This window comes from Peromyscus californicus, unplaced genomic scaffold (genome assembly GCF_007827085.1).
Source record: "Peromyscus californicus insignis strain IS unplaced genomic scaffold, ASM782708v3 Scaffold_12__1_contigs__length_115047231, whole genome shotgun sequence".
In the NCBI taxonomy this organism is placed as follows: domain Eukaryota; kingdom Metazoa; phylum Chordata; class Mammalia; order Rodentia; family Cricetidae; genus Peromyscus; species Peromyscus californicus.
In genome coordinates, this window is record NW_026294413.1 from 2,832,149 (window position 1) to 2,858,704 (window position 26,556).

Genomic DNA, 26,556 nt, shown 5'->3' on the forward strand with positions numbered 1-26,556 from the left:
CACTGGGAGAGGGGAGGAGCAGAACTGATGAACTTCCAGTTCAGTGAAAGACCCCGTCTCAAAAAACAAAGCAATCAAGAAACACATAGAAGCCGGGGCAGTGGTGGCACATGCCTTTAATCCCAGCACTCAGGAGGCAGAGCCAGGTGGATCTCTGTGAGTTCCAGGCCAGCCTGGGCTACAGAGTGAGATCCAGGACAGGCACCCTGTCTCGAAAAACAAAAAACAAAAAAAAAAAAAGAAAGAAAGAAAAAGAAAACACATCGAGTCTACCTTTGGTTTCCATACACATGTGCACACACCTACGGTAACAAGTGGAACACACAAACACACACATGGAATATGAAGAAAACCTAGCGTGTATGGAGGAAAGGAAAGGATAAAAACTTCAAACATTCTGACCAAGCGGCGGGCAAGTATGGAAGTGGTGCTGGATGGACAAGGGCCCAGGCGTCACTCTCGAGAAGGACTAGACTGTGTAGACTGTGTCAGGAGGCGCAGGAGGCACCTCCACTTAACGACACCACCTCCTACCTAACAAAGCCAGTGCAAGTCTTATGAGAACAGGAGAAATTTACACTGATTTGAAAGCCTATCTGAGGCAGTGGGACTGACATTTCTGCCTCTGGGCAGGGCTATGAGGCTATACCAAGCCGAAAATCCCCGTGGTCCTAACGACTTCCGCCCACCCCATAACTGATAAAGGAACCCCTTGCCGTCCTTGATGCCGTCACCAAACATCAGAGCTGGGGGAACTAGAAGGTCACCACGAGACTCAAAGGGTTTTGGAACTTGACACACATTTCACTGCCAGAGAAAGCCATAGCAGGACAGAGTGAGGAGGGACCCATGTGTCATGGTCTGAAAGAGGAGTAAGCACACCATGGTGAGGAAGCACCTACCACTGGTAACAGACAGTGACTGGAGAACTGGAGGAGATAGATGTTAGGTGACAAGGGGAGGGGGAGGAGGAGGGGGAGGAGGAGGAGGAGGAGGAGGAGGGGGAGGAGAAGGAGGCACTTCGTGTGAAGCTGGCATCTGGCCTGGTATGTGGGGGAGAAGGAACATTAAGAGTGTTAATTGGGGGAATCAAAGGCCAAGCTACAGAGGGTGCCACAGGAAGCCACAGACTACTCAAAAGCTGTGAGAGGAAAAGAAAAGAAAGTGCCAGAGAGAGTGCAGATGGAGCTGGAGAGCGCAGTTCTCCAGCACAGGCCTGAGGCTGCGAGACCTCGGGTACACACTGGGTGCGAGGGGAGATGACCTTGACACTTAAGTTCTCACGTCAGACAAAGGCTCTGGTGGCTTCATAGCAAGGCAGTTGTAAAGCATGACCCTGCCACCATGTCTGCTCAGATACAGACGAACCAAAGTGGGCAATGCCACGTCTACCTTTTCTCCTTTGCAGAAGGGGAGCATGTTGGACATTGAACCTGGGGTCATGGACATGCTAGGCAAGAATTTCACCACTGAGAGGTATCTCTAGGTCTCTTTCCCTTTAAAAATGATTTGTATTCTTTTTAACTACATGTATATGTGTGTATCTATGTGTGAGTGCAGGGACCTGCAGAGGCCAGATGAGGATCAGATCTCCTGGAGCTGGAGTTACAAGCAGTTATGAGCTGCCTGAAGTGGGGTATGAGGGGGTGCTAGGAACTGACCTTGGGTCCTCTGCAAGAGCAGTACACACCCTTAACTGCACCATCTCTCCAGTCCCTCCTTTTTTCTTGAATCTTGAGATGGAGTCTTACTCAGTTGTCCAGGGTGCCTCTGAACTTATTCTGTAGCCCATTCTCACCTTGAACCTAAAATCCTCCTGCTTCAGCCTCTGAGTATTACAGACTCAGCTTGAAAATGCTTCTTGCCAACTCCACAGCTTAGATGGGCAAAGCATGCTGGGTTTCTTCATAGCCTTATATGTGACTCTGATGTTGATTTTCCATTTTCCACTCTTCTCATTTTTTCCACTTCACACTATGATTCTTAAATGTAGTTACATACAACTGCATGATTAAATAAAAAATATTTTCCACTGATACAAATTACAGTGAAAGCTTTAACGCTTTTATCAGATTTCTAAAGGCTATGAAAGTGTTCTAGTATCTTTTACACCTTGATGTTCTCACTCTGTAACACTTCCTCTGAGCACCTGATACAGATCATGAAGCCAGATTTATGGAAACATTATTTAAGGAGAAAAGACAAAAGAAGAAAAAGCAAAATAAAACAAAAAACAAAACCCACTCAGATCTGGTTAGAGAAATGTGGACATGAAATGTATACTGTACCTGCAGTCCCAATATATAAATCAGTGTCTTGTTTGTGATGGACAACGGGCCCAGGATTTGTGCCACTTGGACTCTTGGGATGGAGCGGTAAAACGGTACAAAGAGAGCAAACACGGGTGCCAGGCTATGGAAACAAACAAAGAAAGCCACTGTGAGAACGGACTCCAAACACTGGCCGAGACATCTGAAGCAGTGCCACTCACACTCGCTTTGGTGTGAGATACGCACATCGGTTTCCAAACACCCATCGTAGGCAGACGATGGTCCAGTGTGTGTAACACCTTAAGACCAACTATAAGGCACTGTGAGTACACAAAGTAGATGCTATGTTCCATTCCCATGAATGGCCTGAAATCTGACAAGAGACTATAGACAGCATTGGAATCTTTCATGGTCAAACACAAAGTCACAGCAGAATTTGGCCGGTCATCCAGCACGGGACCAGACACCTCTTACCACTCCTGCTCTCTATTCCTCAAATTTCTTCCTCTTTTTTTCTTAAACTCTTTTCCTTAAGGGGTTCTCAACGACTCCTCATACCACCCTGCCCCTTCCGGGGCTCCCCTGTTTCTGTTCTTGCTTTAGTATCTCCCTGAACAGTGCTCTCTGTGGCTCCAACCAGGGAAATGAGGTTGGTCCTAACTGTGGCAGTACCAGGCTCTGGAACCAACTTGATGCCTTCCCTGTGGTATTTGAATCAGTCACATGTGCCCTACCCTTGCTTCTCTCTAATCACATGGCCACACCCCTGGGAGAAGTTTCACTGTAAGACAACAGCTCTTCCTGCTAGGTCCTAGGTCTGTGCAGAAGACAGGGGTCTCATCAGTCACTGGGCCGCCTGAGTCCCCCTCTCCAGTGCATCCCAGTGCCCCAACCTGAAGTGTAAATAGCACTGCACTTTCCACAGCTGGCCCCACCCAAGTGCACTCTTGCCGGCTCCCCTCCTCTCTGTAACTCACTCTGTAACTCACCCAGTGGCTGGCCAGATGCAGACTCCTCTGGCTGGTACGGGTAGTCCTTCCTAGAGCTTCCTTTTCACTCCCTGCTTAGCAAACTCTTCTCACATGGCTCTGCTTGGGTTTCTCTGACCCCTCCTGGTAGGCAGCAGCTCTCCCCTTTGCCCAGAGTCATGCCGGTCTGGCTGTTTTAGTGAGCTGACTTTCATCAGCTGGGCACTGAGTAGCAGGTGAAAGAGGATGCCCAGCACAGGGTCCATCTGCACCATGAGCAAGCAGCAGCCCTCACCTCAGGACCTCCTCCTACCACTGCAAATTCACGCTCCTCACAGGGCATGTACGCACACATGCATGAGCTGTGTGTGTGTGTGTCTGTCTGCCTGCCTGCCTGCCTGCCTGTCTCTCTCCTTCTCTCTTTGTGTACATGCATGTATAAGAGCGGAATGGTTGGGGCATACCCTTGTAACCATTTTCATTAAACACTTGACTGGCCAATATTTTCCAATTTTGGAAACAACATCAGCACAAAAGTAATTTCATGATCATGAGGAAAATACAAGAACTACTTCTCACTTGTATAAAGAAACATTTTCACAGTACCCCATGCCACCCCGTTACACAGTACCCTTCTTAGTGTTTTATACATTTTCTGATTCTGATAGCAACTATGTTATAAAAATCTTCCTTCTCAATTATACTATTGAAAACAAAACCAATACAGACACAAGCATGAAATGGGGGGAGAGAGAGAACATAAACATAAAGTAGCTTTAATAGGTACGAACAAGAATAACACACCACACACATTAAAAAAACACAAATGCAAAAATCATCAGTAAAATACTAGCAAAATGAATACCAGCACATATCAAGATCGTCTACCACAATCAAGCTGGCTTTGTCTGGGAAAAGCAGAATTGGTTCAACATATGTAAGTCAATAAATATAATAAATGATAAATGGACTTAAAGACAAAAATCAAATGACCATCTCAATAGATACAGAAAAGGCTTTTGATAAAACCTAACATGCTTTCATGATAAAAGTCCCAGAGAGAGAGAGTAGGACTGGAGGGAACATACCTCAAAATACTAAAGGCTGAATATGACAGACCCACAGGCAACATCATCCGAAATTGAGAACTTGAAGCAATCCCATTAAAGTCAAGAACTAGGCAGGGCTGTCCACTATCCCTACTCCTTTTCAATATAATGCTAGAAGTACTAGCTGGAGGGAGAAGGCAAGAGAAACAATTAAAGGGATACAAATAGGTCAAATTATCTCTATTTGATACATGAGATCCCAAAAATCCCACCAGAGACCTTCCAGAAATAATTTCATCAAAGTGGCAGGTTACAAAAACAACTTACAAATTGTTTATCCACAACATTCTTTGCAGAAATAGAAAAAGAATTCTAAAATTCAAATGGAACCAGAAGACCCTAGAGAGCCAAAGCAATCCTCAACAAAAAGAATGCTGGAGGGATTGCTATTCCAGACTTCAAGATATACAATACAGCTATCATAATAAAAACAGTACGGTACTGGCACAAAAAGAGACGTGTAAACCAGTGGAATAAAACAGAAGTGTGTCCTCGTAAGTATAGTCAGTCATCTGATATTTGATGGAGACAAGAAGCATACACTGGAGAAACACAGCACCTTCAACACCCCGTACAGGGAAATCTGGATGCCTGTTCACATGCAGAAGGATGGAATTAGACCCAATTCTACCACCCTGCACAAAAGTTAGACCCAAGTGAATGAAAGATCTCAATTTGAAACCTGGGACTCTAAAATTGCTAGAAGAAAACATCTGCAGTATCCTACAGGATACAGGATAAGGAAAGGACTTTCCGAACAGGACTCTACTTGGCAAGGAATAAGCCAACAACGGACAACCAGGGCTTCATAAAATCAAAGAGCTTCTACACAGCTACAAGTGAAGTAGTGGAATGTAGAAGAGAAGGCTCCCCTCTATAAGTGAAGAAGAAACCCATAAAATGGGAGAGAATATTTGCCAGCCCTACATTTGACAGAAGATTAATACAACCCAATTGAAAATGGGCTATGGATCTGAACAGAGAGCTCTCAGTAGAAGAAATAAAAACTGGTAAGAAATACCTCAAAGTGTGTTCATCACCCTTACAATTAGGGAAATGCAAATTAAACAACTTTTGAGGTTTCATCTCACCCCAGTCAGAATGGCCAAGATGTTAGTGAGAAGGAGGAACCTCACTGTTGGTAGGAGTGTAAATTGGTACAGTGGCTCTGGAAATCGGTATGGAGAATCACCAAAAACTACAAATGAATCTACCGTATGGCCTAGCTATTCCACTCCTCGGCATGCGCCGAAGGACCGACATTGTACTCCATACACACTTAGTCACCTGTTGCTATGTTCATTGCTTTCCATTCAGAATAGCCAGGAAATGGAAACAACCTAAACGTCCTTCAATAGATGAGCGAATAATGAAAACGTGGTACATAGACACAGAGGAATACTAGTCAGCTGTAAAGAAAAATGAAATCATGAAAATTTGCAGGTAAATCGATGAACCTAGAAAAGATCATATTAAATGAGGTAACCCAGACTCAGAAAGACAAACACTACACGATCTCTCACATCTGTGGTCCTTAATTCCAAGTCTTCAGATGTGAGCGCATAAACTGGATTAAAAAGTATAAAGGGGCCATGACAGAAGTTGGGGTGGCAGAGAGGGGACAGCAGGACACACAGATGATGTGGAGTAGTATAGGGAGTGACAATGGTGACAATGGGGGAGGGGCTCCACCTGGAGGGGGGAGGGATGTAGGCGGTAGGAGGGACAATAACATCAAGGATGTCTGATAAAGCCTCAAGGAATTATAATATTTGATACTTACCTAAAATTATGCACACAATATACACATCTAAGTACATGTATAGATATACATGCGTGCCACACGCGCGTACACACGAACATACACACACACACACACACACACACACCACACACACACATACACATCTTAAGGGAAGTTAAGCCACTTGGGCTGACAATGCTCTCCACAAGAACCACAGACTAACAAAAACCCAGTATCAGACATGAAGGACTGGTCAGGATAGTCTGAATGACTCCCAAAACAAGAGATTATCAATGTAGCCCCTGGTTGCCTCTCAGAGGTTGAGGGTGGCCCCTACTGCTGGAGACACTCAGATGACTTGAGCTGGATGAGACCTGAAAGCATCTTTCCTGTGGTCTAGCCTCCATGGTTCCAGAAAACACTATGCAAGTTGCCAGGGTTGGGAGGGGGCGACTGCACAGTCCTACCCAGCTTCAGTGTCTATGAAGCACAACAACTACTATCACCGCAAAACACGCATGAAGGAGCAGAAGGGGCAACCACCAGCTGTCCGATGAACCTAAGGTCCACTCAACAGGAGGGGAACCATTCTGGGTTCTGGAATCCTAGTCAGCTTCCCTGGGCTAGTGAGGTCATGGACCTTAGGAAAGAATCTACTATCAACACTTTGCTAGACCAGCATAATTCCTTACTACATTCTAAATCTTATCCTTACACCACAGGTAAGTGCAGCTAAAGCCCCTCATCAAAGAAGCCTGTCTTTACAGCAAACAGAGACCATCACAAAAAACCACAAGAGAATACAACACAGGGATCAACAGATCTTGGGAAGCCAGGCCCAGAGGATGGACCATTGTATGGATCAAGGCTTTATCAGACACCTTGATGTCATTGTCCCTCCTACCGTCCTGACATTCCTCCCTCTCTCCAGCCGGAGCCCCTCCCCCATTGTTCCTCCCTATGTCCTAGGATCTATATCACAGCTCCTGCAGCTACGGCTCAGGGAACACCCTGAAGAGGGGGCAGATAACTGCCAGAAGACCAGGAAATCTGCTGTCAAAGTCTCTCCTGAAAATGGCCGCCTACACCAGACCAGACTGCAATATCAACAGATACGTTAATGTAGGTGGGAGAAAGTCACAAAGTCCCGCCCCTGGACAAAGAACTACAGGCAACTGTTGACTGCCCGAGAAGAACAGCCTCTCCCAGGGGTGAGCCCTCTTATTGGCTGGCCAATGCAGAGTGGTCAGCCTTGAAATCATATATACACAAACAACAAATGAGGACTCAGGAAGTTGTATTATATACATTTGGGCATACACAAATACATGTAACATATAGTCAAAGAAAAAGGCTATCAACTTGAGAGGGGGCACAGAAGAGGTCCAAGGGAGAGTAGCTGGAAGGGGCTGGAGGGGCAAAGGGGAAGGGAAAGTGATGTCATTTTATTTCAATTAATTTTTTCAAAAAGTAAAAATGAAATGAAATAAAAATTGAAAAGTAAAAATAAAAATGAAAATTTTAAATAAAATTAAAAAAAGAATGGAACATCTGCTGGAAGCAGACAGACTGCTGTGAACACTTCCTCGTAAACACAGGATCACACCTGGGGGACAAGGCGTGAGGGGCAGTGGAGACCGGGAGTGCAGGTCTGTGCACATCCCGCAGGGCGACCGCGGCCTGGTCAGCCGCCCGGTCAGTCGCCCCGGTCAGCCGCCCGGTCAGTCGCCCCGGTCAGCCGCGGCTCCTCTACTCCTCCCCGCCCAGGCGCCTCACACGGTACTGCTTAGGAGCATATGCAATTTGGGGGGAAAATAATCCTTACTTTTGAAAATTTTGCTTTGAGTCAGGGTCTTATTATGTATTCCAAGTTCCCCAACGCTGAAATTACATGTGTATACCATTACACCCAGCTATGACCCACACCTTAATTAACTCTTATTAGTTTTAAATTTTTTATATTACATCATAATCCCAAGAGAAAGAATTATAACTGGCTTAGTTTTATATTGTCTTAAGGTTAATAAAGATTCACATTCACATTCACAGACATTTACACTCAAGTTTTGGGTGGATTAAAAAACAAAAACAAAAACAAAAACAAATCAACTTCTAAATGTGATACAAAAGAATGATATTTTGCCTAACCATACCCTAAGCACAGTTGATTAAGCAGCTGTGATTTCTTTTCATTGAGGAGAACAAGTTAGTCATTTGTAGGCTTAAAACCCTCCAAGGGCACCCTACCTCAAAGTAAAGCCCAAAGTCAAACCTGGCCCCATGGTGCCCACTCGCACCTACCTGGTCTTGAACTCTGAGACAGAAACTTGCTCAGAGCAGCCCTCTCTGACCAGCACAGCAGGGTCACCCTACTCCGTGTTCCCTGATCCGGCCCATCGCTCTCCTCACACCTGTCGACTCCTAGTCTGGGATCCACACATGTAGCACCTCTCTTACCGGCCACAACACAAAGACAAGGCCAGGGCCTTCAGCCTTTAAATGTTTAGAAAATATTATTACTGTGGGGGAGGAGTCAGAAGACAACTTTTGGGCATTCTCTTTCCTCTGTGGGTTCCAGGGACTGCACTCTGGTCACTAGGCTTGGTAGTAAACACTTCCTACCTACTGAGATATCTCACTGCTCAACCTTGGCCATTTCTGTTTACCACATTATCCTTACTCTCTAAAGCTGAATATTCTCAACACATATTTGTAGAACAAATGAATCTTCCCTTCAACTGGTAGAAGAGCACAGTAAAATTTGCCTTTACCACATATATATAAAAACAAACAAACAAGAAAACCTTCCTGGGTCTGGAGAGACGGCTCAGCAGCTAAGAGCACTCACTGAGGACCTGGGTTCAGTTCCCAGCACCCACACCAGGTATCTTACAACCACCCGTAACTCTAGCTCCAAGGGATCACATACCCTCTTCTGGTCTCCATGGGCACCTGCACATATGTGGCATTCACTCATATAGACACACGCATATGCATAAATTAAAATAAATTTTAAAAAAATGATAAAACTCTGCTTTGTTAGACAACTGCATTGGGGAGCTCCCTTGCCACCCCCAAACATATGCTCTCGGTTCACAGAAACTCTTCTGTTTACATTTCTCAACAAGTGCAACATGAAAATGTTATTAAATAGCATGAAGCACAGTGCTTACTTGAGGTCACATGTTAACACAACTCCCACCCTCCCAGAAAAAAAGACAGACATTTCAGTGCCCACAGCTCAAACCTTACCCAGCAAGAGAAGTACAAAAACCCCTTAAACACTGATCGCTGTGTCATTTCAAACGATGACTAAACACTAGACCACATGCAGAAACACGGCAAAGGCACTCATTTTAAACCAGGACTATCTGGGTTGTTTGGCAGAAATTCTGTGTTGCTATTTCTATATACACAAGGCTTCACAGAATACCATAATGTTATTAGTCACTGACCAGTTTTTCTCTTTTCCTTATTTTCTAACAACATCTGCTCTTTCCACTGGCAACAATCATTCACATTGACCTTTCACACAGTGTCCACAGCTAACCCTGGAAGTCTTATCTTAAGCAATGAATAGAAGCACAAAACAGAAAATAAGTTAGTACATAATTGGTCCCTTCTTCTAATATCATTACCAGTTAGCGAGTGGTTACTACACACTCATGACCACACTTCAGAGAACAAACAAAACACTCCACACAAATGTCGACCTCACTTGTGTGGGACACTGAGTCCACTGGTGTGCTATCTCAGGTGTGGCTACAGCATCATCTGCAGGCTACTGCCTCTTCTTTATACACTTGTGAGACTACTCCTATACCAAAGAAAGGATGGGTCCACCAGGTGTAGTGGAGCATTCCCTTAATCCCACAACTCAGGAGGCAAAGGCAGGCCAATCTCTATGAATCCAGGGCCAGCCATCTTGTCTAAAAAAAAGAAGAAGATGGACCCTACCTGCCAGAACACCTGCTTTAACTAGCTGAGTCTTCCAAATCAGAAATCAAAAAGTCTCCTACTAGGATGGGCTTCCAACAAACTGAAATTCCCAACGGTGTCGATCCCGTCTAGCTCGTGTACAGTGCGAGGTGTACAACCCAGGGCCTGGCACATGCTGGTGCTCTCTGCACTTGGCCACATCCTTAGGCCTCAATGGTGGTCAAGGTGAACAGTTCTAAGTTATGCCATGTTTACCTACAAAGTCATAAAACCTTTGCATCCCCCTCATAAGGCTGACTCATCTTGGCTTTCTCTTAGTCCAAGGCCTTTACTCTATACAAATTAAGGGAGATGCTCAAGAGCTCCACTGACTCGGCGCTTGTGCTTCCGTTTTCCTCTGCAGACTTTTAACAGCACTGATGAAAGGCAATTTTCACAGAATCCTCCACCTCTGACTGGCGACCAAGATGGCTCAGTGGGTCAAGGAACTTGTCACCACGCCTGAACTGGAGATCAATCCCCAGGACCCGCATGGTAGAGGAGGAGAACCAGTTCCCAAAGTCGTTCTCTGATCTCCTATGTACCCTGGCACAGCATGCTGCAGGCACGTGTGCAAACACACAAACACACACACATGCAGAATACACAAACTTTCAAGGCCTCTGGGGTCATAAAGCTACAATTTCCTATCAAGATGATTCAATTCTCTCTACAGCATTCCTCAAAATCAACCAGTTTACCAAAGCCTCTTATTTTTTCTTTTTAAATAGCATATTCCATTTTAAACTAAGTAGTTCCGACTTTGGGTTTGACTTTTTCCTTTGACTTGAAAATCTGCCCCAGCACCAGAACCTACTGAGCCATCTTCTATTCCCCGGAGTAAGGATGGCTGAGGAAGCGATCTAAACCCCACTCTGTGCAGGAAGGTAAGGGCTGTAGGCCTGGGAAGCCTAAGCATTCTCAGCTCATGCAACCACTCGTCCTAAGACCTCTGTCCCCCACAACCCCAGGCCCAGCCCAAGGGACTTTTGTTCTTCCAAAAGCAGCAGCCCTGTATGACAGGCCAGATCACAGGTGGACAAGAGTGACCACCACCTCTCTGGCTCGCTCTGAGCACTATGTGCAGCATGGTGCCCTGCTGGACTCAAGTGAGAGACGGGAAGCATCATGCGTGCAGAGCAGGCCTCTTTCGTACGACTCATCAGTAGTACCTTCCCCAACTTTCCACGATCACCGCCCTCGACTGAAAACATAACTTACTTATGTGCTAGGAGGGTCTTTCTCCCTCACCTCAGAAACCTGTTAAGATTTGGGCAGCATAAACTACACTCCTGACACCACCTTGTTTCCACCAGACAGCACTATCAGACGAGACACTTTTCCTTAACCCAAACTTTACATAAAATGTCAACATAAAGTCACCAGGAACTATACCCCACCTCTCTGCTTAAACTTTATTGCTTCAAAAAAAAATTTTAAGACTTAAATCTTTATGGAAAAATTTAAAAAGTTCCATAGATAACAGCAATTCATGAAGTCCAAGGGGCTTTTGAATAGTTTTTTAAAATCAGTATCAGAAAAAAAAAAAATCTCACTTCCCATTTGAAAAAAAAGCATGCACGCATTTGTGAGGCTAACTGCTCACAGCTATGCTCAGTCACAGGGTGACAGGAAAAAGGCACCACCATAAAAGGACGCCTGCTCAGTCTCTCTTAAAGCAACATGCCCAGTTAACTAACTTCAGTCTGAGCAAACTGCTCAACAGAGACTGCTACAACGGAGGACCTGGCCACCCTGGGACATGTGAGTACCGGACACTCTTCTCTTTAAGGAATACTTTGAAAGCCTAAGTTTTAAGGTAAAAGGGAAAGAAAAAAGAATGTACTAAATAACTAGCTATTTAGATTGCTTTGGGGTTATTGGCAGTCCAAATTAGCTACTAAATGAGATGGAAGTAATGAATGGAACATTATTATCAAAAGGCGGGCTCTTTTTACGCACTTCAGTGTCAACTCACAATACAAGTAAACATTAGCAAATACCATCAATATTTCAGGATTCTTTAATATAAAGGGAAAGGAACAATGTTACCAAAATAGAGTGTTTCTATATTTTGATATGTTTTATATACAATATAACCAGTTAGCCTAATTTTTTAAAAAGCCATTACATTTGACTACCTGGCACACATTTATGTACAGAAAAGTCTTTTTGATATCTAATATTTCTCAGAGACTATCATCAATAGAATTCCTGGGGTAAGGGGGGTATTTTCTAAGGTATCAGATTATAGAACAGTATTTTCTGCTTTGCAAAAATATTTATCAATTTATTCTCCCACCAGCAAAGCCTCCCACTGATCAGCCTGGGCTTTGCTGCCTCAGAAGCAAAATCATTCTAAAGACCAACTACTAATAATTGAAAAAAATAAAATCTATGTCATTGGTTTCTATTATTAAGTGACCAGTAATGCTAAATAAGCCCCCACATTTACATTATAGAAATTTTGAAAGAAAATCTTAAAATAAAAAATTATAGTGATTTGCAGACACTCAATTTCCAGGGTTTTATAGAAGTGGAGGTTTTATAGAAATGCCTAACAAAATACAAGCCACGAAGGGACTTCCTCTAAAGAAGAATGAGGGTTTTTTTGTCAGTGTGGTGGTGTTTTCTGGTTAACAAGGGCTTCAAACTTTTGGTGTCACCTCGAGCACAGGAGGGAATAACAGTTAAGAGAAGGGCCTGGGATCGTCCCCAGACCTGGGCTCCATTATTTATAACTGCTCGGCCTTGTGCAAGGCCTCTGGCTTCAGCTGCTTCATTTGTAAATTGGGGAGAAATGTTTCTGCCAAGCTCTCCTGCCACCGCCTCTCACAGTCAGTGCTGGGACACTGCTTACCACTCTCACCCTGCCCATCAGCCCACAGAAGGACAAATCTAACAGGCAAAGTTTCCTTGCCCTATCATTTTTGTGCAAATTATTTTCTTGAACTTATCTGGAGATGTCTACTTTCCGTACTATTTTATGTGAACTCTCTCAGCATATAGATGATCGCACTGTGCTTTCTAGTATCTCAGAGTGTCTGTCTCGGAGTTGGCGGTGCTTTGCAAACCTCCAACTGCCAGAGCGTACGGCCCCACAGAGCAGCCTCGCTCACAGGCTCACGCCATGCGTGGGTGGCTGTGGTAACAAGTCCTTTTCTAAGCTACTTTTGGCGGGCTTCCTAGAGTTAATTAGTGCCATGATCAGTCACCTAGTGGAGTAAACATTGTGACAATTGACCTCGCTCCAGGACTTCCATGCATGCATGCTAGGCACTTACTAGAGAGTTACCGTATGTCAGCCAACAGCAGTCTATGATGTGAAAATGCACATGCCAAGGTTGTCAGTACTGACCTGCAGACGCCAACAAATGAAGGTGTCTACAGGGAGACCCTTCTCTCTGCCACAGTAGGAGGTGAGGTACTGGACAGGTGGGCAGTGTCCTCCTGTCTGTCCCAGGCTGTTGGTGCAATCCTGGCCATGGTTAGGAGACTAGGTCACACACACAGAAGTCTCTGCATATTGTGGAGGTTCAGGGACTCATGGTGTCCTGCTAGCCCAAAGAGGAGAGAAAGTGTGTTGTCAGATATCCACACAGCCCTGAAAAATAGTGCGAACGTCAATCAACATCATACGAGCTGTGCTGGCTTCAATCTTCTCTTCCAATTGAAAGGGCGGGCAGGTTTTTGTTGCTGAAATACTGTTAAAAATAGTAAACTCATTTCTAAAATCTCCACTCAGCGGGTATGGTGGTGCTGCACTCCTAGCCCTTGGGAGACAGAGACAGAGTCAGGAGCTCCAGACCTGCCTCCACCATGTTGTGAGTGCAGGAGACCTTACCCTAAAAACAAAACAAACTCCAAATACTCAATTCTCCTTTATTTGACTTAAAACATGCTATAAATTAATGATTACTTCATTTAAGTCGACCTGTCTCCCTCCTCATTCTCAGACACAAGTAAGTGGGCATATGTCAAAAGTTCTGAAGTATCTTCCTGTTTTCACTTGCTTCCCGCCCATTGTACCTTGATCTCGGAAACAGGAACCAGGGATAACACACCCTGTATTCAATGTGATTTTTTAGGCGGCAAAGAGCGAGTTCAAACTTAACAACTACAGCTGTGACCTCAGCCACTGAGGCGCTCTTGCCTCAGCTTCAGTGAGTGGCTGCAGGCTGACTAGAGGGGTCATGACTATTCGCCAGGCTTACTATCTCTAACAGAGAACTCTCTAAAGGATTAGGGGGGCTGAGATTTGGCCATTCTTTTTTATCTTTGGGGTATAAGAACTGTCGCTTACATCCCCACTCTCAGAACTTCACAGGAGTGTGAGAGACAAAACCACAACCTCAACAACACTCTGCCTTCCTGGGGTGGGTTGGGGGGTGCAGAGGCTAGGGAGCTTCCAGGGGCAGAGGTAAGGATGCCAGGATAAAGAGGGGAGAGTGTCAGGGGCACAGATTCCCAAAGAAATGCCCAGGGGCTGAGGACGACCATGATGGCTAGACACCTGGAGGAAGCGAGAACAGAGACCTATGATGAAGGAAATCGTGATGGTGATCTCTCGTTTGCACTTGGCCTCTGGGTCCAGCTGAAGGGCTCTCAAGAGAAGAGGTTGCCTGGTCACTGCACAGAGTAGAGAGGAAGGCCTGCAGACAGCAAGGTCACGCCGCGGCGGAGAGGAGATAAGGACACACTGGTGCAGGGGGAGCACGGGCAGAGTTAAGGGCTGGAGGAAGAGACCCGTTAACTGAGGAAAGAGAGCCCTGACCTCCCACGTGATCCCTACCTGGAGGAATCCTGAGCAAATGACTGAACTCACCTTTAATTCAGCACAGCCACAAAATAAGGAAGCTTAACTTAAAGCTTAAAACTCCCTTCAGCTTGAAGGTACAAAGTGCATGCTATTTCTAGAAGCAATCTAAACTCAGAGGAATAATTCTAGAAACACACACCTTCATTACAAAGGCCTTTCTACTATGCAATTAGCAATCCCTCATATAAGATTCCACAAATCCTGCCACAGGCAGACACAGGGCATCTGTGCTCCTTGTGCTGAAGTGAGCGTGACAGTGGCCTCCTTTAAATTCTTACAGTAACTTACACTCAACATCACTACCTTTGATAATTTTCATAGTCACTGCTAAAGCTGCCAAAGGCCACACAAGGAATAATTACTGAAAAGTGAAAGAAAAACATCTGGAATATGTCCAGTCCCAATGTGCAGGAGTGTGTTCAACCAAACACGCCCCCCAGACACCTCAAACTCTCCATCAGTTCTAACAGGTAGCTGTCTAATATGCTGGTCTTCACTAAGTGCTCACCAGTCTGACTACCTGAGAGGCACCGAGGGCCGACTGCAGACAGCTGGACACCGCTCTGCTGTCTAGAGAAATGCCCTGTGCTGTCAATGGTCTTCTGCAGACTCACTGAAAGCTGGTCGGAGGCAGACTATGTCACGGGCTCAGGATCTGTCACAAAGCTGACTGCTCCAGTCCCTTGACTCATCATACTTCCAAAAGCCAGCGACAGGCTGACCATGCTCAACTCTACATTCTGTTCAATGTGGGGGGAAGGACACAGGAGGAAAGGAGACAACAGTCTACAGACAGAGACACAGCTATCAAATCAGGATCCAAGAATGACTGCACGTAAAGAAACTACTTAATGTTAGATTGACTCAGCTAGGTCACTGTGTCATGCCCTGATTACTAACTGCACACGTGGGAATGGACAGTTAGACAAATGGAATCTGGGATCCCTCTGCAAGTTGGACTTAGCACTTGCCACCTGCCCATTTTACAGGCAAACGCACACGCAGCAGCTGTTCGGTCAACTGAAAGGGGAACAAAGGCTGACCCAGTGCTGCGGGTGCTGACATGGGCTAACATGGGCTAAACTCAGATGAACCTGCTTAAAGGGGACACTTGACAGACGCGTGTGCAGCCAGGTAGTCGAGCAAGCGTGAGGAGTGATTTCCTCCTTCCCAGGAGCAGGTTTGTTGTCAAGGGTACTGAAGCAGCCTGAGCTCCGGCCTGCTGCACCTGTGCCGCCGCTGCTGCATCTGTGCCGCCGCTGCTGCATCTGTGCTGCTACATCTGTGCTGCTGCATTTGTGCTGCTGCTGCATCTGTGCTGCTGCATCTGTGCCGCTGCTGCTGCATCTGTGCTGCTGCATCTGTGCCGCTGCACCTGTGCTGCTGCATCTGTGCCACTGCTGCACCTGTGCTGCTGTACCTGTGCCGCTGCTGCACCTGTGCCGCTGCACCTGTGCTGGTCCGCTCCCGTGGAGAACGATGTCCTTGGTGTTTCATCTCCCTTGTGCCCTCACATCTCCCTCCTTTTCCACTCATTTGATCTCCCCCGACTCGAAGCATGTTTTTACAACCTTACTTTTCCTCAAGAAAACAGCCAAAAGTATGCCAACAGAAACTGGAAGAGGGGACCGTCTGTGACTTGACAACACCACACCCATAATTTTCACCTGTGCTCCATGCTTTCAGTGGCCCTTCTGGCTGTTATCCAAGCAAATGAAGTAGGCTAGCAGAAGTCTATGTAGCCTTTGAAAATTCATAAATGCCTGGTTCTCAAGGCAAATGTTTCCTGAGTACACATTATGTCAGAGTTTAGGCAATTTTCTTAGACACTAATAAATGAGTTTTAGGGGGACTTTCCCCCCTCCTTTTCGTGGCTAGAAAAGAAAAACTGTCACTTCATGTCAACATACCTAGTTATGCAAAGATGAAATGATAATATCTTAAGAAATGTTGGCAACTCTCTGGGCAAGGAAGTAAGTTTTACAAACACACAGACAGACAGACACACACACACACCCCACTTTCAAGAACATCAGGGAAAGACTTTGGATGGTGGCTTGCTGAAGAAGAAACTGTTTCACACTCATCAGGACGACAGGGAAGCTAAAGGACAAATGTCATGTCACAGAGACAGAACAAACAGTCCCTGCTGCTTAGCAAGAAAGTAAGAGATCGCCAAGGTGGCTTCCAGGTGTCCAGGTGTGTCAGGAGGAGTGCACGTTTGGGAGGTAGACACACCCTTTTGGCAAACACTGCTTTCAGTGTTGAATGTCTGTCTACATATGCTCTATCCTGGGAATGAAGAAACGATACCTTTTTACATTAGAGGGTCTAGAGTTAAAGGGTAGATATAGAACGTTGGGATGCCCTGTTCCTCATGAGGTCAACCCTGAAGAAAAATTCCATTTTCTGCAGCTCAGTTACTATCTACGCTCTTGGGGAAAGATGTCAGCATCTTGATTCCTGTCCTTTAGTATGTGGAATGTGAAGTCAAGTTTATAATTCATAAAAGCATTGTACCAAAACTATAATTCTTATAAATATTAGTGTTCTAAAGGAAACAGATTTAGGACATACTCTGTGGGCTTTTCTCTATGTAGTACAATGATATATTACAGTACTTTCAGGTTTAACTCACACATACACATACACACGTATGTAGGTTTGTGTGTGTGTGCATACATATATATTCAAAACATGTCAGAATCTGCTAATAATAATTAAAATGAAAAGTAATTAAAGTGCATTAAAGTGTAAGTTATACTTGAAATGATTAAAAGACAAACTTGAGACCATTGCAGGCCCACTGAACACAACAGCAAACAGGACACTGGCAGTCTGAGAAGTACAAGAAGCAATGCTGAGCCAGGACCAACAGGGCATCCCAACATTGTATATCTATCCTTCAATTCTAGACCCTCTAATATAAAAAGGTACCATTTCTGCACTCCCAGGATCTAGCATATTTAGAGTAAAAACACTAAAAGCAGTGTTTTCTAAGTGTTTGTTAAGCTTCACAAGAGGAAACCCAGAAGATGATTAAAGAAAAGAACAAGGTCTAACTCTGAGGGGACATAATGAACTGAGATCTCTTGGCCTAAAAATTGAATAACAGCACCCAAGGACACAAAAGGATTTTCCCCTCAATATGGAGATGATAAAGTCTACTAAAATGATAGCATTGAGATCACAGAGAAGATAGAAGCAAGGATTTAAAATAATGGCAAGGCAACAGTTACCTTGTGGACTCAACCCCCAGAAGTTGCTAAATATCCAAAATGAACACATTTACAAACTATCTCAATCTCCCTTACCTAGGCTACTTTCTGACCTATCCTGGTCACATGTCCACATTCTAAAAGCGATGTCCTTGGCTGGCTCTGGCCCAACAGTGGTCAGTTAAGATCCCTGCCCAGCCTTGCCTCGGGGCTGGCTTCCTCTGCTCTTAGGAAGGGTGCCCCACCTACCCTGGGGGAGCTGATCACATGTGTCATGCTGCTGTCTGTACTCTGAAACCACAATCTCTCAGTTCTTTAAGGGCTCATGAGACAGCTGCCCCTACAAAGGACTGGCCAGAGAACCTGGAGCAGGACCCAGCATGGCCTTAACTTCTCAGGTCCATATGAGGTTCTTGCCAGACACAGTTTAAAGGTAGGTAGGCATAGTAAGTGAGTACAACGTTAAGGAGCAATGTCTGAAGAGTGTCACGTGATGAGGCTCTTGCAAAAAAACCTAAATAACATTTCTTCCTCCAATTAAATAAAATCATTACCTCACTTCAGTCAATCCAGGTTCAGTGTTCCGAATTTTGGCTGTATGGGTACAAGTCCCCAAATCACTCATACAGTGTTATTTACTGACATATATAATATCCAAGCTGGCATCTTTCTGTGTGTGAGCCTGTGTGCACACGTGCGTTTGTGTTCCTCCCCAGAGTAGCATGTCATGTAATCACCTTTCCTTAATATAACTTCCTGTCAAGAATTAATCTCATATTGCCACTTTCACATTCCACAGCACGGCTGAGCCACAAAACATTCTACGAGTCACTTACTCAAAGAATTTGAGCTGTTCACGATTTTGCATCTTTGTATTATAGTTAATACTGAGTTGAATACTCCCACACCTGAGCTGTTCTGAAACCTCTCCCACTGTTAGCTGTACCAGATGCTACAACACATTTCACTGAAAGACCCAGGAACCACTGAAGGCTGATAAACAATGGCAGCCTTTCCCGCTCTCCCGTTGGAGTGACTCTCCTAATCTGTACAGCTGCGGTTAACATCGAGATTCTGCAACTCCACACACACCTTTCCCCCATTATCATTTACTTTAAGATCAGATTCCACAAACTTGCTTTGAAAAACTCCTCAAAAATGGTAGGTGAAATTCTCAGGGGGGAAATTCTCATAGAAGTTGTCAGAGTTGCTGGCGCCCACTCCTCCGAGACAAGCCTTGTCTAGAAGCCGTGCCCTCGTGTCTAGCCTTACTTCTGAACACGGCAGAGGAAGGCCTTCCTACAGAAATGGGTAGTTTCCTACTTTTATTTCTTTCCCTTCCAAGGCAAGAGCCTCTGCATTTTTATTCCTACACAAACCATGAAGTCACATTTGTCCTTGTTTACGTTGTTTTTATTTCATTAATTCCACAGTCATCTTTTTATTTACTTCTGATTTTGCCGGACAAATTCAGTTCTCTGGCTTCTCATGCTGTATGGCTAACATCTATTTTCAATCTTTCTTTTTATTTATTTTAAGCATTTCAAAAATTTACAGTGTGGTGCTTTCTTTAATTCAAAGGTTTTCATTTCCCATTCATTCTTCATTGCTTTGTCATTGGTTTCTACTTCAGCTGTACTATAGTCAGGCTGTGTGACCTGCTCAATAATGACCTTCTGGAGGGCCTGAGACTTCTCCAGTTGAGTCTGAGATATGCTATGTCTTCCACACATAGTCTACTAACTTATAAATCATGTTGAGCAAATCTTCAAGGCCTTTTATTTTCTTCAATATTATTTCTAGGATATTCAGATACACATGATTGCCTATTATGATTGTAGACTTGTTAATTTTTCCTTTAAACTACATAAAATTTTGACAGCTCGGGCACATTTCATAATTATTTTTATATCCCTTGTGGACTATTCTTTTGTTTGTTTGTTTGTTTGTTTGTTTTTGAGACAGGGTCTCTCTGCGTTGGCTGTCCTGGAATTCACTCTGTACACCAGGCTAGCTTTGAACTCACAGAGATCCACCTGCCTCTGCCTCCCAAGTGCTGAGATCAAAGGTGTGTACCAACATGGCCCAAAGACTATTCTTTACGTTGGCAGTAATGCTATATTTCTATTAGTATGAAAGTCACCTTGAATTTCCCTTTTTTCTGATGTTCTGATTACAGCCCACCCTGTGCTCAGTGGGACTTGGCTGGTATATATTCCCCTATAGCTTTCTTCTAAACTTTCTCAATTACTTTGAATTACATCCTCTCTAAGCAACACACAGCTGGATTTTGTTTGTTTTTAAACTCTTCTACTTTCCATCTTCATCCTCTCCTCCCGCCCATCAGTGTCCTTTCTGGTCTGTCTGAGACAAGATGCCTCTCCTCACTTTGTTTAGTTTTGCTTTAGGTTTTATCCATAGACAGTGAGGACTCATCTGTCAACACCACACACCAGAGCAGATCTCGGGTCCAGTGAGCATGCCTCTCCTCAGCTGCCAGAGAGGGAACAGAGACCCAGTCCACCAAGCAGTGCAGGCCCAGGAGCAGGTCTGGAGCAGTGCTTCCCATCAGTCTTGATAGAGGACTTCTCCTTTAAAATACAGCAGCATTGAGAGACATTCCAAAGGCTCCCTTAATACTGGTGACTTTCACATGAAATTTATAAAGACAATCTATAGAGAAGTGATTTTTTTTCTTTAAAATATAATTGCAGGGTTTTTTGCTCAGGTTTCCCACTTTCATTGGCATTCACTCTTTTATATGAATTTTTACTGTCAGAGTTCTTAGGTTTCCAATTTAGGACTTGAAATTTGTCTTGGCATTATTTATGACCAAGAAAAAAATTTAAACAACCCAAATGTGCACTGAGGGAACAGCTACTAAATTATACATTAACACATGGGAATAATGAGGCACACTGACTCAATACTTTGGAAACCTGTGGATGCCATCCATCAGATGCCTCATAAAACCAAGACATTAAAAAACAGGTAACTACACTGCCATGGAGATGTATTTACTACAAAGGTAAGACACAAAACACCACACATTATGTTACTCTTACTGGGTCAACACATATTATATGCCCAATTTAAAATTTCCTACTTGAAGCTGCTTACGTCTCCCTGCCCCACACAGTCCAACAATCTCACCCATAAAAGGGAAGAGCGTACCACAACAGAGCTGCGCTGACAGCCCCTGGGAACTCGACTTTTTCTTTTTTTTTTTTTCATTTTGAGAAAGGGTCTCACTGAGATGTCCAAGCTGCCCTCAAACTTGTTAGCCTCCGAAGTCGCTGGTATTACAGTTATGCACCACTACATTTATTTTCTTTTTTTTAAATTTTAGTTATGAATACAACTTCTTTTTTAAGAAAGAGTAACTTTCAGTTCCTAACATAGCCCGAGATTACTTATCATCCTTTTAGGTTAACACACAAATCAGATACTATGGCAAGTTCACACCTCACTACATGTACCACTGATTTCATTTCCTGGCAGCGACAGGCATTTTGGAAGGGAAAAAAAAAAGCTCAACCTAAATTCAGTTTAAAAGCCAAGTTGAATGCCTGTCTAAAATGTGGGGTACTTCACATGATTTATTCTTAACCACACCGTGATTCAGAAAAGGGGGTTTCTGCCTAAGTCAGTGCACTCCTCTTGTCGCGAGGATGCACTTGACCTATTTAGATGGCTGTTTCCTTTGCCAGAGTTCTGACAAAGTCACTAACTGTAAAAGTAAACACATAAATTTTGTTCTCAGTTTATTCCAGTTGAAATTTACATACTGAAAATGTTAAAGTAGATGTATAAATTACTGAACAGCTGAGTTAGATAGTGTTAGCTAAACAGTCTTACTTGTTTTCCTTCTAGTGACTCTGACCCCTGCTGGATACAGAAATGGCTAACAATTTTACTACTGCACTGGCAGCTTCTCAGGGCAATAACTGTGATCTCTATGCACACCACGGCACAGCCAGGATATTAATGCCTTTGCATTACAGCCTCGTCTTCATCATTGGTCTGGTGGGGAACCTGTTGGCCTTGGTTGTCATCGTTCAAAACAGAAAAAAGATCAACTCAACCACTCTCTATTCGATGAACTTGGTGATTTCCGACATCCTGTTTACCACAGCTTTGCCCACTCGGATAGCCTACTATGCACTAGGCTTTGACTGGAGGGTCGGTGATGCCCTGTGCCGGATAACTGCCCTGTTGTTCTACATCAACACCTACGCTGGCGTGAACTTCATGACCTGCCTGAGTATAGACCGCTTCTTTGCTGTGGTGCACCCTCTGCGCTACAACAAGATTAAAAGAATCGAATACGCAAAGGGTGTTTGCATATCTGTCTGGATTCTAGTATTTGCTCAAACACTGCCTCTGCTCATCAGACCTATGTCAAAGCAGGAGGGTGAGAGGACAACCTGCATGGAGTACCCCAACTTCGAAGAGACAGCTTCCCTCCCCTGGATTCTGCTCGGAGCATGCCTGCTAGGCTATGTGCTGCCCCTCATCATCATTCTCCTCTGCTATTCTCAAATCTGTTGCAAACTCTTCAAGACTGCCAAGCAAAACCCACTAACGGAGAAATCTGGTGTGAACAAAAAAGCTCTCAATACAATTATCTTCATCATTGTTGTGTTTGTTCTCTGCTTCACGCCTTACCACATATCAATCATTCAACACATGATTAAGAAACTCTGTTCCCCTGCTGCCCTAGAATGCGGCCCAAGACATTCCTTCCAGATCTCTCTGCACTTCACAGTGTGCCTGATGAACTTCAACTGCTGTATGGACCCTTTCATATACTTCTTTGCGTGCAAAGGGTACAAGAGAAAGGTCATGAAGATGCTAAAGCGTCAGGTCAGCGTGTCAATCTCCAGTGCAGTTAGGTCAGCCCCTGAGGAAAATTCACGAGAGATGACAGAGTCGCAGATGATGATCCACTCCAAGGCTTCCAACGGAAGGTAAACGGGCACACAGGGATCCCAGCAGAGCAAGCCACATGGTGGCCTCGGCAGACTGACTGTCCAGTTCCCAGTAGTGACTCCTTTCCACTTCCCACTGCCAGTCTGCCAGCCGACACACCGAGACCCAGGCCAGCCCCAGAGAAAAACAAAAGCACATTCTCCTTCATGAATGAAACGTTATAGACACAGGAAGGGCAGCTTAGCAAGTCTCGATGTAAAAGGAAATGTTCTGTGTTCCTAAGAACACAGTCATTACTATTTCTGCCAATAGTTTGGCAAAAGATAAATAAATGATTCCACTATACATTATCAGTGTAAAAATGTCAATACTGTAATATAGGAAACATATTTCTTAATTTACACCTCTTTCAATTTTAGGTTTTATCTCCCTAGTTTTTATTTGTTTGTTTGTTTTGTCCTGAGACAACTGTTTTAAGGAATATTTTGTGGGATAAAGAACAGGATGTAACAAAAGTATTCATATGCTACTGCCAACTACCAGCAGAAGTTACAAGTGTAATCAGCAAAAGGTGGATGAAGAGTAATGGTGTGAGTGCTCGTGACAACAGAGTAGTGAGAGCGTCAGGATCTCCCCAGACACCAGGCCTGCACTTCTGGACCACCGCTCAGAAACGCAACTCTCGATGGAAAGCATGTCCACATGCTGCACTCTTTAGGGTGGAAAACTGGCAGTACCTGGTATCTATATACTTATAGATTAGGCTATAAGAAGTGGGGGCAGTGAGGATTACAATTATAATCGCCATATTTGCCTAAATAAATCAGGAAGTAAAATGCACTATTTATAAATTACGAGTTTTCAGGACTACTTGTTTTTTTTGTCTTTAGAGGCAGTTTTTGAAAATTTTCAAAGTCTGTGTAGTTTTTGGAGCCTTTCCTGGAACTCACTCTGTAGACCAGGCTGGCCTTGAACTCAGAGATCTACCTGCCTCTCCCTCCCAAGTACTGGGATTAAAGATATGCACCACCATTGCCTGGCTAATTTTTTTCATTTTTAAAAAACTTATTTAAAATTTATTTTTATGTGTAAAGATGTTTTGCCTGCATGTAAATCACAGCACGACGTGTGAGCAGTGCCTGCAGAGGCCAGAAGACGATGTCAGATGCCCTTGAACTGGAGTTATAGATGGTTGTGAATTGAACATGGGTCCTCTGAAAGAGCAGTTAACCACTGAGCCATTTCTACAAAACCCTTCTCCGTTTCTGAGACTATGGAATTCTCTATGTGGACAGACTAGCCTTAGACTGGTGTGTGATCCTCCTGTCCCCTGCCTCCCTAGTGCTGGGCTGCAGGTGTCACAGCTCCCTGCTGAGAGTCTTGTGACATTATACACCTGCCCACATTATACAACTGCCTTAAAATGGGCAGATGGCCTTCCTAAGCACTGTCTACCTGATCAAATTTGCTTTCCCCTAGCCCTGAAATTTCCCCAGTACAGTATCTGATGGCAACAACACCAACTTAGATGACAGAGAAGAAATAAAACACTATACTATGAGTCAAGATTTCCATTTTTATTGTGGTATATGCCCTGGAACTATTTCATTTTAATAAAATTAATTTGTTTTGTCTTTTGTCTTTTGAGACAGAGTCTCATTATATAGCCCAGACTGGCCTTGAACTCATTATGTGTCCCAGGCAGGTCTTTAGTAATTAAAGCCCTTCCTCAGGCACACACTTGTAACCCTAACCCTTGGGAGGCTGAGGCAGGGTGACTGCTGAGAGTCAGAGGCTAGCCCGTACTAGGGTTACAGACATAGTATACCAAGCCCCTGCTTCAGGAAGAAAAATAAAACTTGTGGTGTTAGCCTTCTGAGTACTGAGATTACAGGTGTTGCTACTGCACCCAGCTTCGAAAATAAATATTAATCATAACTACTATAACTATATTGAGTACAGTTAAGATCCAAATTATATTAATTTCATAGAGCCATCTGGTCTTAAAGCCACTAACAACAAATGGCTGGTCTGATGGAGGCAGGTGGAAGTCTGGATCTTGATTCATTTCCGTACCCCATCTATGGACTTCCCAACACTCCGTTTTGTCAGGGTGTGGCTAAGCCAGAGCTCTAGAAACACTAGTAAACCGGACACAGTCCGCTGACTTTCCCAGCCCTCAGGCAAGCTTGTCCTCTGACCACACTGACCATCGCACACGAGCCAGTGTGCGAATCAGGCCGATCCTGCAACCCTGCACAAAGTGTATGTCGTGACAGTTTACGTGAGTGTAACATAGTCTCCACCTTCTCCCTCCATCTTACCACAGAGAAGTGACTCTACCATGTCACCCACAGCATACTGGCAAAATGGTGACCAGTAAGCCTCTCTTCAGCTATTAAGTGTTCTTAGGTCTATGGGTCCAGTCAAAAGGGCCATCAGCTCCCCATTTGAAAGCGGTCAGTGCTCATTTCAATCATGGGGCAGCTGTTCACACATGACGGGGGAGTGAGCTCCTCACCTGTGCTTCAGTAAGCCTTACATTCCTTCCTAGCACTTTACCAGCACGTAAGCTCGGTGCGAAAGGGCAGTGCTGAATAACTTCTGTATTCTGTGACGCACCTGATCATCACAATGAGTATTTGCTGCGTGAACATGACAACCTTGAGCAGTCACATAACAACAGGAGGCTATAAACTCATAAAGGACAGTGGGCAACCATTTGCATGATCTCATTCCTCTTTTGTGACCTCATTTTTATTTCTAAAAAGATCATTCAGTTAACTTAAAAATTCTCAAAGCTATTCAGCTGAAGAACTGCTAAATGTGGGGCTAGAGAGATGAATGAGTGGTTAAGAGCACTGGCTGCACTCCAGAGGACCCAGGTTCAATTCCCAGCACACACACAGGGCGGCTTACAACCATCTTTAACTCCAGTCCCAGAGAATCTGATGTCCTCTTCTGACCCTCCGGCGCACCAGGCAGGTACAAAGTGCGCAGACATACATACAGGCAAAACACCCATATACATACACAAGTAAATAGACTTACTTATTTAAAAAAGATAAGTTAAATGCACTGACTCTTCAGTGACAGTTCAGAACAGTAAGCACCAGATAGAGACAGCATTGGCTATATTTTGAAGAGCTCAAAATTTTCCAAAGTAAATCATCTTTATCCACACAGAACTGATTTCCACAATTCTGTGGGCAGTATGACTAGACAGAATTGTTCACACTAATTCCAGAAAAAGCAACTGTCCAATCAGAGGCAGGACTGGGAGGGTAGCCTTAACTCCACTGACGAGCCACGAAGGCACTGACCATGCAGACGTAAACAAAGGTGTGAGAGACTTCACTGCCACGCTCTGCCATCGGACGACAGAACCCTTCAGAGGGGCAAACCACTCAACTCTAGGGAGGTTCTAAAGTCGGGGCTGTGTGCTGCCTGAGGCCTGGGGCTTTGTGTGCAACGAACCTGGCAGAGTGAGGCACAAAGAAAGGTTTCAAACATTCACT

General features: G+C 44.4%; 2 protein-coding genes across 5 annotated transcripts in view; one reads left to right on the plus strand and one right to left on the minus strand.

Annotated features, from left to right (window-relative positions):
* Positions 1 to 26,556, minus strand: part of Ubac2 (UBA domain containing 2) — a 184,008-nt gene that overhangs the window by 62,747 nt on the left and 94,705 nt on the right. For both annotated transcript variants that reach the window (XM_052732403.1, XM_052732402.1), the window contains exon 5: positions 2,289 to 2,412. In XM_052732403.1, the coding sequence (XP_052588363.1) occupies positions 2,289 to 2,412 (124 nt within the window). The remainder of the gene's footprint in view (positions 1 to 2,288; positions 2,413 to 26,556) is intronic.
* Positions 11,708 to 24,672, plus strand: Gpr183 (G protein-coupled receptor 183). 3 transcript variants are annotated; one of them, XM_052732400.1, is made up of 3 exons: positions 11,713 to 11,833; positions 18,418 to 18,539; positions 21,980 to 24,672. In XM_052732400.1, the coding sequence occupies exon 3, from the start codon at positions 22,007 to 22,009 to the stop codon at positions 23,078 to 23,080; it is 1,074 nt and encodes a 357-aa protein (XP_052588360.1). In that variant the 5' UTR covers positions 11,713 to 11,833; positions 18,418 to 18,539; positions 21,980 to 22,006; the 3' UTR covers positions 23,081 to 24,672. The 3 variants fall into 3 exon arrangements, with proteins under 3 accessions (XP_052588359.1, XP_052588360.1, XP_052588361.1); XM_052732399.1 differs by lacking the exon at positions 18,418 to 18,539 and having other exon boundaries at positions 11,708 to 11,833; XM_052732401.1 differs by lacking the exon at positions 18,418 to 18,539 and having other exon boundaries at positions 11,713 to 11,888.

Excerpts from the sequence above, each read along its gene's own strand:
- Gpr183 (XM_052732399.1), top strand. The coding sequence starts at position 22,007 with ATGGCTAACAATTTTACTACTGCACTGGCAGCTTCTCAGGGCAATAAC.